Genomic DNA, 16732 nt, shown 5'->3' with positions numbered 1-16732 from the left:
ACGTCGAACCTGTACAAGCGGGCCAAGCTCAAGTCCAACGAACTGCTCATGGACGCGAGCAACTACGACAAACGACTCGCTTACGCCAACAGCAAGCTCGCCAACCTGCTCTTCGTGCGAGAGCTGAGTCGAAGACTCCGCGGATCGGGTGTGAAGGCGTACGCTGCGAGCCCAGGCATGGTCTACACAAACCTGGGTCGCCACACCAGACTACCTTGGTATTTGATGGTTCTATTGCTGCCCTTTGCGCTGTTCGCGGTCCGAACTCCGGACCAAGGATGCCAAAGCATCGTTGACTGTGCCGTCAACGAGGAGTACGAACAGCACTCGGGAAAGTTTTACTACAACTGCCGGCCCGAGAAATTGGAGAGCGTAGCGTTGGACGACGACCTAGCGCGCAAGGTTTGGGCCGAAAGCGAGAAGCTGACGGGTGTGATGTCGGTGGACGTTAGAGGCTGAGCCCGGACGTGTTTGATTGATTTCGTCGAGTTTGCTAGTGTTTCGAACTCTTCGTCGTAGCACCCGTGATCAAATTCGTTACGAAGGCCTGCGCAATATTCGGACGTGCCTTCTTAATTCGCGGCAGCTAGTTCCACCATGCAGTAACTTATTCCTATTGTGTGTTTGTGACCTAGCCTTTCCGATCAATTCGACGGAAAAGGCCAGTGTATTCATCTTCTGCGTCTTTACTACGTGCGTGCGTAAAATAAACGTGACCTCCCCCGCATCCACCGTGTGTCGTCTGCTATTTTTGTTGTTTGGCGTGGAAGCAGTGGGTTTCGCTTTTTGGCACGACGCCGCTCCTGTTGACAAAACAAATCCTCGTAGCGCGAAATGTTACCGGAACCGGAAGTCACTAAACTACGTTAAAAAAACGAGCAGGTGGAAAAACAGTATGACCTAACCCGTTGGTTTAAGTGGTACACTGTTGTAACAACTAGTGCAAAAATAATTTGTCGTTATTCTACTATAAATAAAGCGCTGCGCACTCAAGCAAGTATACGAAACTGAGGCTTACACACGACGGTGCGGCCGAATTTGCTTTGAGTTGGAATTAAAATCCCCTTGCTTGTGCGAGCGAGAGCGAGTGTCTTGGAAGGAGTTCGAAAAAGAAAAATTTTTGTCACATGCCGTACTGAAGATCCGCGGTCGTGAAGCATGGCCAACAAAAAGAAGAAATACAACGCCAGGTTCCCGCCCGTAAGCCAGCGCTTTCTTATTTGACAATCGCTGACGCGTTTTTTTTTATTGCTTTCTCGAAGGCGCGCATTGAATGGGTCCTAACGTTGACCCAGCTATCGGCCTCGATGTAAACGAGCCCCGAAGCAGTATTGCCGGGTGGCCCGCCTCGAAGCGCTGCAGATGTCCCCTCGTTTACTCCTCGTCCGTCATGTGCGTCCCCGTGAACTCGTGAGCCGCCTTGGAACCGCGATTCGATGTCGGTACAAAGAGCCAGCGCGCCTTCGGTGCACCCGGCAATTGCTGCAATATGGTTGTAGGGACCGCGGAGCGAAAACGATCATATGTAAAACTGGCGTGATGTCGTGGTGGTACGAAGAGCTCGTTTCCTTTGTGACATGCTCCACTTTTGTCTCGTTTCGCTAACTTAGTACGTTCCTGTATATTACCCCCGCATTCGGTCTGCTCCCCCGTTCGAAAAGGGGGCCACGGTGGTTGTACGGCTCGCGTAAGACGTCGAGGGAATCGCTGACCCCCACGACGTTGTGTGCGTCGGCTTGCGAGCTAGCTGGCCCCCCCCGAACTACCACGTCCCCGGAAATCGGAACAAGAATAAGCGAGAAACTCCGCGGCGATCTCTTTGAAAAGAAGCGATCCGCCTGTGCGGTGCGGATTGTTTCTCAATCGTCGTGAACCAACAACGTGCTCGCACTCGAAGCTTATGTTTCGCCGGCTGCGTCTTCGCTCGAAGTCCGCGATTTGTTTTTTTTTTCTTTCTTTGACCGTTCTCACGCGCTTTTACGTCCTCCCCACCACCCTCGTAAAAAATCCTTCTTTTGCGCGAGAAACATTTTCATTTCTCGTTGTTTCTCGATTCAACTTTCCGCTCGTTTTTTTTTTTTTTTCGCTCGCCTTGTCATATTGTTGGCGCCCACGCTACCGCCCTTTTTCTTTGTTTATGTCTACGCGTACGGATTTGTTTAGCGCTCGCGTGCGCACCGCCGAATCGTTGCAGTGAATAGGAAGTTATTCATCACGCTTGTTTGTCGAACCGAAAAGATCGAAGGAAACCGGAAATAATCAATAAGGTTACTTAGAGCGTAATTGAGTGCCGCGCACGGACCATGCTATTCGATGGTGGCTTACATTTGGTATTTTCATCATGTGCCTATGGATGAAGCTTTTTGTGTGTGTGTGTGTAGGTTCTCTTTCTTGCACCAGCCAAAGTAGTATATATTCTTGAAAGCTCTTGAAACACAAGGACACAGCGAGGCACACATAAACCACAAACCTAAGAGTGCCCTGCGTACATGCGAGCATGTACCTTGCAACTTGTGGTATCGCACCATCGAGTTCTAAAACTCCATCAACACGGCGTGTGCTCGAGCCACACAATCCCTGTTTCCGAATTTTTTCATCACAAGCTTCCATCTTCCACTCCCTGCTGTTTTTTAGATTAGCATCGAATTAAAGAGCATTTGCTTTTGCGGGTTTGGTTTGTGGTTTAGTGTGTGTGCAGTTTAGTTTGTGGTTTACGTGTGTCTCGGTGTCTGTGTTTCGCAAGAGCGTCCAAAAATACCGTATCTTGTTGCACGTTTGGCTCAAATTTTGCAGGTTTGCACCTGTACTGGCAACATCTCCGATTTATAGCAAGCGTTTGAGGTTTGGCAAAGGAAATAGATTATAGCTAAGCATTCGTTCTAACCCATCTCGGCCAACTTAAAGGCAAGAATGACAAAAAGTTTCAACTATAGTAGGTTACAACATAGCATGAGTATAAGCTCCGCCCCCAGAAACTGTGGCGCCATCTGCGATTCATTTGTGTCAAGAGAGTTGTGCTAGATGGTTTGTATTCACACCTTAAGTACTTTCTGGCCGCTCATGTAAATAATACACATACTAAGAACTAACTAAAAGCTTGTTGTTCCCACATAAAATATTACGTCTGGCTAAGCAGTCGTGTCCAAGTCCAAGAGCAAAATTTAGCAGAAAGTTGAAGTTCTCAAGCAAAAACCAGCAAAACTAGCATGTCTTTATGCTAAAATCACCTACCTGAAATATGTAAGAGGTGCTTGATGTCGTGGGAATAAACAATTGGATGGGGCATTTACGCACATATTTTTGGGTGGGACAGCGATCACTGTGGACAGGGCTTCCATTTATTCTTGCACTGTAAACGACCATAGTTCGTACGGATTCCTGACAAAGCACACCAGCACGGACACAACAGGTTCGTGCCCGCAACTGACGCCAACGGGAAAAGACCCTTGCAGCAAAAAAGAAAGTAGACACAGTAATGGCATGTATCTGATTGTACAGGACTGCCTCATCTCCCCGAAATGCAACAATCTTATACTTGAATGCAACCTGTTTGCTCCAGTTTCTTAGAATAGTCGCTAAAAAAAGAGGGCGACTCATGCGTAGGATGATTTTAACCCTTCACATAGATTGTGTTGGATCTCATCATAATTGCTGTCTTGACTTAACCATAATGTGCTGGATGTAACCACAGCCAACAACTGGTAAAGCCCTTACTATGTTCGACGGCTTGGTTGACGTGCTGTGTTCCTAGAGAAATGTCGCAAGTATTGTTTTTATTTGCTTGAAATGAATACAAATGAATCCAAGTCGGAAGCCCACAATTGGATTATTTTCATGTTAAAATGAAGCATGACTGACTGCAGTATAATTATTTTGTGAAATGGTGATTAAGATTAATCACTGAAACTGGCACAAAACATATTACTCGGCTTTCTTTCTCAGAATGTAATCTTAAGTGCTTATAGTTACGCTGTGCACATGTGACACGTTTGCAGACGATCGACCATAATTCACACCTGAAGACGAAAATAGTTATCTCTCGCAAAGACCCCCACGTTTGCAGGACTGACAGGTAGCAATGTACTCCTGTGCAGGCACAGATAAGATTTTGCACCCACTTTCTTTTCTGCTGCTGTGCGCTTTCAGTTGTTGGCGTTTGTTTTGCTCTGGTATCTTGGGGCCGTGTCTGGACGCCTGCTTTTTTTTATCGGTGAAGGACAGAATGCCATGGAGTGATGTCTTGGGTGTATATAGGCCTAGACTAAATGTTTGAATAAGCTTTTTGTTATAGCTGGAATATTTATGGCAGGGAGTGTTGATAATACATGCGTTGATTTCTTTCATAACGATTTTTGTTGTCTGGACGCGGCAACAAATCAACATGACACGTGAAGACATTACGTCTTCACAAAGTTATCTGTCTGCCTTTCTCATTGCCTGCTCTGCTGTGCAGTTACTACGAACAGTTGAGTACCTTTGGTGAACTCTCCACATAAGTAATTGTAACCATGCCAACCTTTAAATGTTCAGGCCTTGGGCTTGTATTGTTAGCACCACTGTTTCTCTTGCATTGCAATGTACCTTTGCTTCATGCAGGCGAGAATCAAGAAAATAATGCAAAAAGATGAAGAAGTCGGCAAAGTAGCTGCGCCAGTACCTGTTATCATCTGTATCCTTTCATCCTTCGTTTCTTTAATTTTATACTGGTTTACCAACACTTACCGAGATGCTGGTGAATTTTTTCGTGACATTTTTTAGTCGCTTTATACTGTTACACGTGTGAGATTACCACAACATACTAAACAGACCAGATACACATGTTCGCTAACTTCCAACTGTAAATTTCTGCACATTTGTGTGTGTGATCTTTCTGCATTTTGTTTTTATATTTGCGTGCAGTAGCACAGGGCAGGTAAAAAAGAAATATTGCCATACCATCTAACCATAACATTGAACCTTAATTTTTTTACATCACATGCCAAGGTTACACATTTGGCACTGTATAACTTATATTAAATAAAAAGTTTCGTATATGTGGAAGTTGCAATAACATTAGCGGCACTTGAGCGAGCTTCAAAAAGGTGGCTTTGCCCGACGTCACTTCTAACGCTTGGAACAATTATGTTACTTTGCGAAATGAGCATTCATCAGAGAACGAGTTTCTGTCCCTTTGGCAGAAACTTGTCACCTTCTTCTGTTGAAAATTTTGTAATGGCTCGTAACTTAACAGTGAAGCGATACGATTATGTTGTCTTCGAGTGCACCGATTGAAGATTTTGTGTAACTCTGATGGACACGGTTAACAGAAAGTCACACATAAAAGAATTCATAGGTTAGCAGGAAGTACCGCGTAAAGAACTCGTACGCAAGTTAACAGGACACAGTATCGCATAGAAGACTCTAAAAGATACAGGTAAGTAGAGCAAAGCACTTTGTCCTTTTTTTTTACAAGTCTAAATTTTTTATGCTATACTGTCAATCAGTGCGCATTCAAAGTCAATTATCATATGAGAAGAATAAGGCATAATGATTGATGCCACATGATTGTCTGAAGCAGTATGCTACAACATGCTGTGAATCAGCGTATTATCTATTATTCCCAGCTGAGCAATTGCAGCTGTGTGCTCTTCTCTGTGAACAACTGTAAAGAACTTCGTGGTGACGCTAACAGCGCAGGTTTTTCTTCTGTCAGCCAGCTCATTGAAAGTGCTGTGTTCACTGCACAGCATGGCATTTTCAACATGCTGGATAATGAACGCATTATCACTTTTGTGTTCAACAATTCTAAGCATGTGTGTGATCTTGCAAGTTGTGGTGTATGTTAACCATGGTTAATCAGAACTAGTCGCAAATTTTTATGTCCTCATTTTGTAATAAAGCTATTACCATTCTTGTACGTACTGTTAACTCTGACTTATTAGAGGTGTGTTAAGTTTTCCGTGTACCATGGTGTGACTGAGCTGTGCTGCTACAACTGCTCTTGTCAAACCACAGTTATAGCCCTTCTACTGTCACCACATTTTTGTAAAAGTACCATGAATTTTCAAAGGGTGCCACTGTCCGCTTTTGCGCATTCAATTTCTATTTTACGATGAGGTGTAATTATTGACTGTAGATGCAACCCACTTATCTTGTGTGTCTGATTTGCTGCAATTTTTGGAAAATAGCATCCAAGCAGCAGCATGCAGCCGCAGAAAGGACTTGCTTCGGGGATACAAAATGGTGCCGCGGAAAGCTGGCGGGGAGCAAACAAGCGAGGAAGGATTGACGTCGTTTAACCTGACCAACGAAAAACGCTATGGAGGGACTTTAACTGTTGTCGGTGCTGCGTTTATTCACCAGCTCCTCTCTTGGCACCACAGCGTCGCTTGAATTAGGGGGGGGGGGGGGGGGGCTGGAAAATTTTGCTTCTTTGTTTACTTTTGAAATTTATGCAAAATAAAATTTTATGCAAAATAATAACGGAAAAAGTTTATCTTGTTATGCCAGCATTGTTGCAGGCGCTAACCATTGTAGGCGCTGCAGTTCATGGTGAGGAGGCCTGCCTGTTTTTCTATTGGCCAAAAGCCCCCAGGCGCTCATTTGCGTTAGCGAAGAATGCGAAAGCCGGACTTCCACGTGCATTTCCTTGACCCCCCGCAACAACCAGCACGAGCTCTCGAGCTCTTCGTAGAGTCCCTTGTAACTCGCGCCAGTGAAATCACAAGGTCGAGAAGTGCCAAGACGCTCTCCACGTCTCATTTGTGAGTGACCTCTGACATTTCATTTGTACTCTTCGTTCTGGTACGTGTGTATGCTTTTGCTGCATGTGAGTGTACCTATCATTAATGGCTGGATGTTATTGTTGTCACTGGCAGAAATGCCAGGTTGAATGTCAGTGTAGAGAATTAATAAATGTAATATGGAATTTAATCGGTCATGCTTTTTCTCTTTTTCGCCGAGTAGTTTTGTTACTGTAATCAAACTAGAAATGTTAAATCTGAGTCACTATGGGTTGCAGTTCACTCTCGGGCAGTTCATTGTGTGTGCCCTTTGTTTGGTCACTATCTAAAAATTAACGTCGGCTCCAGCCACGAAACTGCCGCGTCTAGTACCAACCAGTTTTTCTTCTAAACACAAGTACATATTTTACTCATGTAAATACTAGACACGTTGCAAAACATTGGTTAGTTTTGTCTGAGAGAAAGTATCATTTTTGTTTTGAGTACCGATGTTGAAATCAATAAAATTTTGCCGGAATGCCCAAGTTCTCAACCTTAAACGACAATGCTGGACACGGAGGAGCTTGCAGAGTGAGTGAACACTATTTGACAAAGAATCTGTGCGATTGCCTTTTTCGTGAAATGGCATTGACTGGGGGGGGGCATAGCTTGTATCTTTTTCAGAGTTTGTAACCTAAGGGCATAACATGCGCTTGAAGTGTTGCATCCTGAATGTATATGTAAATTTTGACTAATGTTTGGATTTACTGGGGGACAGTTAGCTAGCTTGTATACCAGATACAAGTTATCTTTCTATCTGACTGTAGAACCACTTATCAACAGTGCAGAAGTGCATTTGTTGTTTTGCGTTGTTCACGTGCCACTTATCGGCATCCCGAGTTGCTGATTGAGCAGAGGATCTACGGAAGTCAATTTGCTGGCCTGTCAAGAGATAGTAGAATTCCATTTATTTTGCACCATTTCATTCACATCAATATGTACGCTTGTGGCAAATGCAAAACGTAATAGCAAATTTTTAGGCACACAAACCAACAGCTTGTAAGTTTGCCCTCATTTATGAGGCAGCTGCCTTATAAATTATTCAGGCTTCTTAATGTATGGTCATGCACCAAAATATGAAAACGATAAACTTCAAGCAAAATGTCGAATTTCTTCGTTCCCTGCTTGAACAACTTGAAATTGAATGCTTGAGTGGTAACCTAATACGCGGCCATCGCATCGTGCACGTAAATTTACCTAGTATTTGCTCATCATTGTGATGTAAATGTAGAGACGTTGATCCTATATAAAGTAAGTATGTGGGCCATTCCAAGTTTCATGTCATTCCAACACGCGTACATTACGAAAGGCGAATCTGACAAAAAGAAAAAAAAGTTGTCCAGGTGCCTGTAGGGTTTCCGCATTCCATTAATGCAAATATTGTGTGTATTTTTAGGAAAATGCAGTGAATTGTGCTAAGAGTCACCCATATTGTATTTTTCTAAGTCTACACAGAAGTGGTAACTGTCATAGGCTAGATGACAAATCACTTTAGTGACAATACTCTACTTGCATTAGCATGAATAGTATTCTTGGCTCCTTTTTTTTTTTTCGTTTGGAGGGCACTGGGACAATCTCCGCAAGTATTTAACGACAAACACAGGAGAGCTTCTGTCTACTGCACTTTCTCCGTAATTTGGAGAACGTATGCTTTTGGCACGCTCGTTGCTTTCTGTGTCTAGCATTCTTTGCGATTGCCCAGCTAGAGCCGTAAATTACCGCAATGACATTTACCTGGGGTTGTTTGTTTGTTAACAGCGACGCACTTCCCTTTCCTGGCATGCATGCATGTGCGTACAGACGCAACTTTTCTATCGGTACCCAAACTGAGAATCGCACAGTGTTTGGGAGTTTGTGCGAGGAACTCCACAAGCGTGTCTTCGAGCTGCCACCTCTTGCGTTGAATAGAGGCTTCATTAACACAGATGCCTGCCGCTCGTAAATCAGGTCTTGTTAAGCCTCTATGCGTGTCCTCTATCTTTCTTTTCTTTTGTATCGCAAGTCGGGCCTGTCAAAAAGAACATTAGGAAAATACTTTTCTATTCATTCACAGTTTCTAGTGTTGACTGTTCCGACAAGTGCTATTCACAATATTTAGTGTTGACTGTTCCGACAAGTGCAACCGAGGAAGAGGCATTTTATTTTCTTTTTATTTTTTTCTTGTTTTTTCGATTGACCGTCGTGGAGTAGCGGCGTAATGTATATCCTAAGCGGAGAGTGAATGGGAAATATAGTTGTAGAAATAATGCAGATGAAAAGAAGCTCCAAGGGAACAGAAAGCGAAAGTGCAAAAGGGCAAGCGCGAGACAGCCCTGCGACTATGCACGACATTTTCCAAGCAAGTAGGTCACGCTGGATGCCAAGAGGCTAGCCAAAGCAGAATTTAGTTTTGGCTGACTTCGTAATGAGCGAGCAGCAGATGCACTTGGAGCGATATCAGCAAGGCTGTAGAGCTTGTAATCACGTAGTTTTCTTTTCAAACGACGCTTTTCAAACGACACACAAGCCACTTTTCAAACGACACACAAGCGGATGACTCATCTACCAGATGGTTGTCGCTGTAATGCGAGTTAAGCCACACCACTGCGTCAGAGATGCTCAAGTGTCGCGTTATCTCGGAAGCTGTGCCGGGAAAGCATGTGGTCAGAGTCGTGCTGTTGCCATTTTTGTCACTCCTGACAAGTGGTTATGGAGGCAATTTCTTTACCTTTTTTTTACATTCACGAGCTTTTCATGTGGCTGCTAATGTAATTTAAAATGTTGTACCGAAACTACAACTTTTGATGCCATCTAAGCAGAAGGGAAGAAGATGAACGCTTTTTATTTTCACTGAAAAGACTAACCAAATTTCAAGAGAATATTCATATCCATCGTCAACATGGTTATTTATATAGCACAGTATTATTTAGCAAATTAAATCACTTGTCAAATTCACATTTTCTAATACTCATGTAAAATACATGATATCAACACGACATGCAGGCTCATTTAGTAGTATTTTACGAATTTGATATTAACATGAAGAGATTTTGTTGCAGTAGGCCTTTATGTAGCACTGACGACATTCTTTTTTTTTTCGCTGGCAGCAAATCGTGTGTCATGAGGCGTTGGTTGGTACACCATTGCTTGAGCTGGCAGATCACATGATCTCGCTTTGTCCAATCAAGTGTATGCACATGTATTTCAAGTCTAGCAGTCTATTAACAACACCATGTGACCTCGCCAGTCGATTACGTACATCCCCGCTCTTTGCAGTTTTGCAGTCTGCCATTTTGTGTGAAAATGCCATTCTCTTTTTCTTCATTTCATTAAAACACCTTCATCATCCATATTTTCCATTCTTTTGACAGGAAGGCGTGCATTCTGGCAGACGAGCGTCTGTGCTTCTTGAAGGAGTTGGTCTCCTCAGTTCCCGACGTCCAGGGCGACGAGGAGCCCTACGAGGTACCCCCTGTGCGGCCTAAACTTACAGGGTGAGCACCCCCTGTCTTCTTGCCACGTAAGCCGATGTCGCAGGCTCTTGACACGGGCGACTTGTCATGCGTTCATTAAAAAAACTCGACATTAAATTTAATAATTGAGGTGTCTCTTTCATTCGATTACTCGGTATGCAAAGGTTCTGTTGGCCAAATTTGAATCGCGTCCATCCCGTGGCAGTTATAATATTTCGACGGCAAAAAAGAGTACGAAACCTCAACGGAAAATGGAGTTCCCTGCGACATCGACACTAGTGCTACGTGTTCGGTGTGATACATTTAACACATACCATCCTGAGTGACGATGCGCTAGTGGCGATGACGTCCACGATCTGAGTGTTCTTATTGCGATGGCGACTTGTGCCAAAGCCTGGAAACGTTCTCGATCTTGATGTCTGATCTTCATCGCAGCGCTTTGAATGTTTTCATGTAATTCAAACAACTTATGAAAGAAAGGCGAATGAAAAGAGCTTGATTCACTGTGTGCTTTTCAATCAGCATATTGGGGAACAGTTGTGAGCTGCAGTCGTCGGGTTGAAAGTGCGGAAAAAACGCAATGAGTGTCTTAATTACAGTGTGTCTTTTCATTTACCACAAGCTATCAAAGTGGAGTAGTGTATAGAAAGATATCATTGCTAACAAGTAATAATACGTAGGTATCGTTAATAGTGAATTTTAGTCTGTCCATAAACTTATTTCTAATACTGGGTTACTGTTGTCGTAACCGTGAGAGACCAGATAGGCGGGGCCATCCGGAGGCACTAAGAAGAACCTGGCAAGCAAAGATTGTATTGTTTCTACGCTGGTGGGCATTTCCTATACCGATATTCCATTGATCTCTTTTTGTATTCCTGAATGCTGTGCGCGTCAGTACTCCCCAATATGGCTAATTGAGACAAACGAGCGAGCATGGTCGAAGCACGCTTCCTCGGGCACCTCCTCTTTGTTGCTCGGAATGGCCTCTATTTTGGTATCGCTGCTCTGCAAAGGATCGATCTTAGCAAAAATGATTCGCGATGTTGCGAATCGCGGCGATTTCAAGCCCCAGATTGTCGTACTCAAACTTAGTCGACATTTTGTACGGCGACGACGGCAATGCAGGTGACACGACGTGACTGAGCGCGTGCACTTGGCAGACGAAATGTTAGTTGAGCCTCACATGACTTTTTTCCGTGGAGAAATGGTCAGCTGTGGCGCGTTCGAAAATGGCCGCGACGAAGCGCTGCAAGTGCTAAAATTGGCGGGATTGTCATTTTGTATAATGCTCTACACTCGTGATATAAATCAATAAAACTGCTTATTCGTCCCTCAGTTGCCTTTTAGGTCATGAATCGCTACTAGGGTGTGGATAGCTACTCGTGGATGCAAAAATCTTGAAATGAGTAAATTTGATGTCTGTGATCCTTTGTCTCGTTCTAATTGTTATGTAGCCGGAAAAATAAATAGCTTCACCAAGACACCATCAAGTACAATGCAGGCTACCTTGTTGTCCAAACAAGATGATGGTCAGGCTAAAGGCTAAAAAAGTTGGTTGCCAGCTCGAAGGAAGACATCAGCAGGGTTTGTTACGAACCCAGTTTGTGATACATTAGTTTTTGCAGATTGAACATTAAAGAGCTTGAAAGCACAGTTTCATACGACATTTTGAGTTTTCGTTTGTCAACGCAAGGTGGTGTTGCAACGTACAGAGATCATGCAGACTTGTTCCATTGCTCAGGTGTCTTAAGCTTCGATGCTGTCGTCTATGCTGTTAAGAAACATTTTCTACGATGCTGTCGAGAAGGGGAACACAAACATGTTGCGACGCTTTGTCTAACCAGAATGGCAGTGTGGGACAGTGTTAGACCGATCTCCTTTGCGCAGTGTCCGGAAGCTTCGTGCCAAGAATGGTAGCATCGACGTGGCCGGGCCCAGCCACTCCACCGCAGAAGAGACGGACAGTGCGGAAGATGAGGAGGATGACTACTTGGAAGAGGTTTGCGTGCTCATTGCACCTTTTTTTTGCCTTCATTTAGCCCCTCTGCCAAGCTTCTAGCCTTGCCACTGTTTCGATAGCTCAGATATTCGAAGGTGGGGATATATAGCTTTGTTGACACTTTGTTTGCATCACAGCAGAGCATTGCAGGTCTCAGATTTCGTGCAGTGCTTGTTGCTGGGCACTTTAATGTTGTTGTCGTAGGTCGGCAAACTCACTCGTAAGTCGACTCGCTTGGACTTGCTCAGACCGGGCCGCGAGTTTGAGTCCAAGTGAGTCCGGTTGAAGAAAATTTTCTTGAGTACGAGTCCAAGTTATGTCGGTTCGTGAAATTTATTGAGAATCTGTGTCCAAGTGATTCCAAAATGCAAGATGAGCTTGTTGAGCGAGTCTGAGTGAGTCCGACAATTTGTGCCGACCTATGGTTGTAATGCTTTTTTTTTGCGTTCTTCACAAGTAGCTCACACGTAACTATCAAATTTGTGACCAATCAAAAGCTTCCAACATTCAGCCAGCATGTTAAAAAAACACTAAAAAAACTACGATGATGGCCACGATGATTCAGCACAATAATCGCGATCGAAGGCTGCATTACCATCTTGCTGACAAACGTGTCGCAGTATCCGACGGTAGACTGGTGATGCGCCGCAGGCCTTCGCATTGACTTTCATGTATTGAAGTGTCTCTCACCAGATTTGGGCATTGCAAACAAAACATACAAAGTTGGCAATGATAACCGGGCAGGTTGGTTTACTAGTTTTATCCTCACACTTGGTTGTGAAGAAGGCCCAGCAGTATTGGTACAGCAGTACTACAGCAGTACTACAGCAGCTCTTCTGTAGAGGTTTCTTGTTTGCTGTTAACTTTCTTTACCTGGGCATCAAGAGAGCTGTTAATCGCTCACTCGAAGCCTTGCTTGTGCAGGAGACGGACGACGGGAGCAGCGAGAACACAGCCGAGGCTGTGTATCCGTCACTCTATCCAGGTGTTCGGAAAACTGCTTATCTCCAGCCCCCAACGTGAGTGTCATCCCCAGATGTTTCAAGTTGTGCAGAATATGCTACAGACGATTGCACCAGGGAAAGCAGTGTTGGGAACTTTCATTGCTGCCTTGAAGTGTAACGGCATGATTGTTAAATTGCCCTTTCTTTCGGTGGGGTCCGACAACCCTCGAACAACTTGTTCAATGTTCTACACTTCACGCCCTTCACATTCAATCCCTGAAAGTGGGTCACCCTCCAAGAAATTACACAGACAAAAGCCCAACAGAGTGGACGAGGTACTGCGTTCTGCCGTAGCTCGAGCAATGTTTCACTGCGTGGGAATTTGATATATGCATGCACCCACCCTATACTTTTGCATGGCAAAATAAGGGGATTTCTCAACAGTTGAATACAGCCAATAATTCGATGTGCCTGGTGTCGGCTGTATGCAGTTGTACCTGAATATTAGAAATGTTAGAAGGTATTTTACTTGTTTGGAAGTAAAACTTCTGTAGCCATCAAAAAGTGCTCACTAATTTGTGTCTTCATAATGCAGTGCTCAAGATTTTGACGATACTTGTTGGGGTTGTGCCCCGAGAGGTCATTCTGTTATAAAGCGGGGGTCTCGAACGGCCACATGTGGTCCGCCGATCTCTCACTAGCGGCCCGTGGCCTGTTAATGGCTCTCTTCTTCCAACCTTCTTTATATATTATGCTTATGAACAAAGCATGCATGATTGCTCTTAAGCATTTTTTTTTTTCATGAGGCACTTACTGTGGTTACCATGCAAAACAAAAATCAGAGTTGGCATTGAGATTTTAGAAATTTTGGGGATGAAAATAAGTATCAATATGCTGTTTGTATGCTGGCGTCAAGTATTCTTCAGAAGTTGCCCATATGTGGTGTACGTAAAGGGCGTCTGATATGGCAACATTATCCAAAATTTTTATATATTACACCCCCCTTTTATTGCTCCTACCTTCTTTACTATCGTGGCTATCGCATGAGTAAATTTTTGCGACAGTGGCCCACTAGTTGAGATGAGTTTGAGACCACTGTTATAGCATCATTCGACTAGTACATTTTTCTATTCTGTTGGTTTGAATGTTCATTGGCTGACAATTTTTGTTGACACAAAATTGTATTTCATACATATTACATACAATGTGTTAATACATATGCCTGAAATGTGTAGTATGAGAACATGTACTGAAATGGGCTCAGCAGCTTTTCAACATGAGCAATGTACAGGGAGAGGGTCAAAAGTCCACATGCCTCTACCCTATGTATTTCTATGGAAGCATGGCCTGGGAGCTTTTGACCATGAGTGTATAATAGCACAGTATAATGAACAAGCATCGAAAGCTTAGGTGTCTTTCAACTATATGAGTGAAATTTGTATGCTGACTCAAACAACAATATGGGGTTGGTGCATGCGTATATCAAATTCGCACACAGTGAAACATTGATTGAGCTATGGCAGAGCGCAGTACCTCGTCCACTTTGTTAGTTTTTTCTCAGTAGCATTGTCTTTTACAGATGGAGTGAAATTAAGTTCTGCAATAACACCATCAGGTCTACGTAGATAGGAGCACTAATAAAATTTGTGGAATAGCACATATACTTAGAGACAGGGACCAAGTAGGCATTGCAGCCACTATGTCCATAAATTTAGAGCATTTCTTTGATGTCATGTCATACGCAAGGCTGCTCCTCGGAGCACTGATAAATTTGCGTTCAATGCATCTCATTTACTACACCTAATGTGGGCCTCACTGCCTGCTTTGTGGCATTCTTTGCAGATTTCCACCTAATATCCCACACCTGCCTCAGTACCCTGGAAACCTCATGGCTGGTTCAGCAACGAAGAGCATGGCCAGCTCAATGGCAAACATCATGGCCAGTTCATCAGCAGTGGCAACAGCGGCGACGGCTGTAAATCCAGACGATGACTATGATTCTTGAGGACTTAACAGGACTTCAAGCACACATACAAAAAAAAAAAAGCGGATGTGATATGCAACCAACCTCATTCGCCAAGCCTGGGGTGACTGAAGCGCTTCATGTGGCATTCGACGCTCGAGTCGCCAGCTGATGACTTTTGACCAGTATAAGTGGAGTGATGCCAATGTAGAACTTCATAGTGTCATTGGGCAGCCTACCTGTCCGCCAATTTTAAGTCAAGTCCTGGGTGTTTGTGCTTGCAGTGCCAATTTTAAGCATTAAGGAGACAGAAAGTCAAGCCAAGGCACACAGAAAAGTGCAAAAAGCATGTGAAAGTGCAGTACCCAGTGTTCCCGGTGCATCGTTCTCGCCAATTCATGCAAAGCCCGCTAGAGACCTGGTGTTACACCATTGCTATTTTGGTGCAGCACCAGTGTTGCCCCGTAGATGGCTCCTGTACGGCAGCGAGACTTTGAGAGTAGTGACACAAGTGTTTGGCAACACAAAGCCTGAATTGTTCAAATGCGTCGGTGTTTTGCTGGACTGCCATCTCATCGCCGGGACTCTGCACCGAAGCTGTGCGAAGCCTTCAGTTGCACCTAGTGAGCACACCACATGCTCCGCATAAAACATGCCCTGACTGTTCCCGGCCTCATTTTCCCTATTTCTCCTTCGCATTGCCCTTCCTCCAAAAGTGTTCATTCATTTGTGTCACCCACGTCATTTTCGTCACTTCGTGATGTCCCAGACGATGCACGTCCGCGTCTGCCACTGAAGCATCCCTCGAGGTTGTGTTGTACATAGGCGGCCCCCTTCCTTCCACATTGTCTGTCAGGTGTGACGTAGTAACTTAAATTGAACATAAAAAAATGCTAATAAATTTGATTTTTTTAGACTTGTGGTGTATGCTTATTGGCAAACTAAGGGACACAGCTGCAAGCCATACGCAACTGCATCTACAGAACACATGGATTTGCATTTGCAGAACATACAGAGGAGCCATATGTAGGAGCCCTGCAGGTGAGATGGTGCCACCTGCATCTATATGCTATCTCCAGCAGAGGCACCTGGCTCCGTCTGAACTGCCATGGCATCGCATTTTTCCAAAAGGAATTGAAGACGTGACCTAACAAGCTTAGGCAATTTCTTGTGGGTCAAAACAGCTCAAGTAGCTGAACTACTTAAATATCCACAGCCATCTAGTAGTCAACTTCGTTGTAAGAAATTAACTATAATAGTTGTTGCAAAAATACAGGCTGTGTAAATGGCCTTGACTACCCATACTGCTTGCTGCCTTGGTATCTTTTCACTTCATGAATCTAGTAGTTTGCTAACCTGAACTCCCAGGTTGCTAAGGTTGGCAAATGCCATGCAAGCAGTTGTAGCTCATGAGAGACGAAAAGCTATTACTGCGGTAAAAACAAAGCTATGTACGAGAAAAAAAAGTCGGTAGGTCATAGGCGCCCTGGAGTAAACAGCGAAATCTTGTTCGGCAGCTATTCAATCAAGTATGACAGTTCTGTTGGTGAATACTGTGAGGCACCCTTGAAAGTAACCGAACCTTGCAGCACTTCGAATAGGCAAGCCAGCTT

At 44.1% G+C, this 16732-nt stretch overlaps 2 protein-coding genes across 3 annotated transcripts in view; both read left to right on the top strand.

Moving 5' to 3' along the window:
- Positions 1–727, top strand: part of LOC119164113 (retinol dehydrogenase 14) — a 1318-nt gene extending 591 nt beyond the window's left edge. Inside the window, exon 1 of the mRNA XM_037416217.2 lies at positions 1–727. This exon is cut by the window's left edge and continues 591 nt beyond it. Within this exon, the coding sequence (XP_037272114.2) occupies positions 1–459 (459 nt within the window). The 3' untranslated portion in view covers positions 460–727.
- A 315-nt stretch (positions 728–1042) lies between these two features.
- On the top strand, positions 1043–15483 carry NC2alpha (negative cofactor 2 alpha). 2 transcript variants are annotated; one of them, XM_037416215.2, is made up of 7 exons: positions 1043–1200; positions 4597–4669; positions 6650–6743; positions 10112–10234; positions 12101–12212; positions 13137–13231; positions 14999–15483. In XM_037416215.2, exons 1-7 carry the CDS (start codon positions 1159–1161, stop codon positions 15159–15161), a joined length of 702 nt encoding a protein of 233 aa, XP_037272112.1. In that variant the 5' UTR covers positions 1043–1158; the 3' UTR covers positions 15162–15483. The 2 variants fall into 2 exon arrangements, with proteins under 2 accessions (XP_037272112.1, XP_037272113.2); XM_037416216.2 differs by lacking the exon at positions 1043–1200 and adding an exon at positions 4313–4465.
- Positions 15484–16732: the final 1249 nt, after the last annotated feature.

This window comes from Rhipicephalus microplus, chromosome 8 (assembly GCF_043290135.1).
Source record: "Rhipicephalus microplus isolate Deutch F79 chromosome 8, USDA_Rmic, whole genome shotgun sequence".
Classification (NCBI taxonomy): domain Eukaryota; kingdom Metazoa; phylum Arthropoda; class Arachnida; order Ixodida; family Ixodidae; genus Rhipicephalus; species Rhipicephalus microplus.
The sequence above is the reverse complement of the archived record's forward strand: the minus strand, read 5'-3'. Positions and strand labels throughout refer to the sequence as shown.

Excerpts from the sequence above, each read along its gene's own strand:
- NC2alpha (XM_037416216.2), top strand. The coding sequence starts at position 4,382 with ATGACACGTGAAGACATTACGTCTTCACAAAGTTATCTGTCTGCCTTT. Across the intron at positions 4,466-4,596 it reads CTGTGCAGTTACTACGAACA|GCGAGAATCAAGAAAATAAT; the intron begins GTTGAGTACCTT and ends TGCTTCATGCAG. Across the intron at positions 10,235-12,100 it reads GTGCGGCCTAAACTTACAGG|TGTCCGGAAGCTTCGTGCCA; the intron begins GTGAGCACCCCC and ends TCCTTTGCGCAG.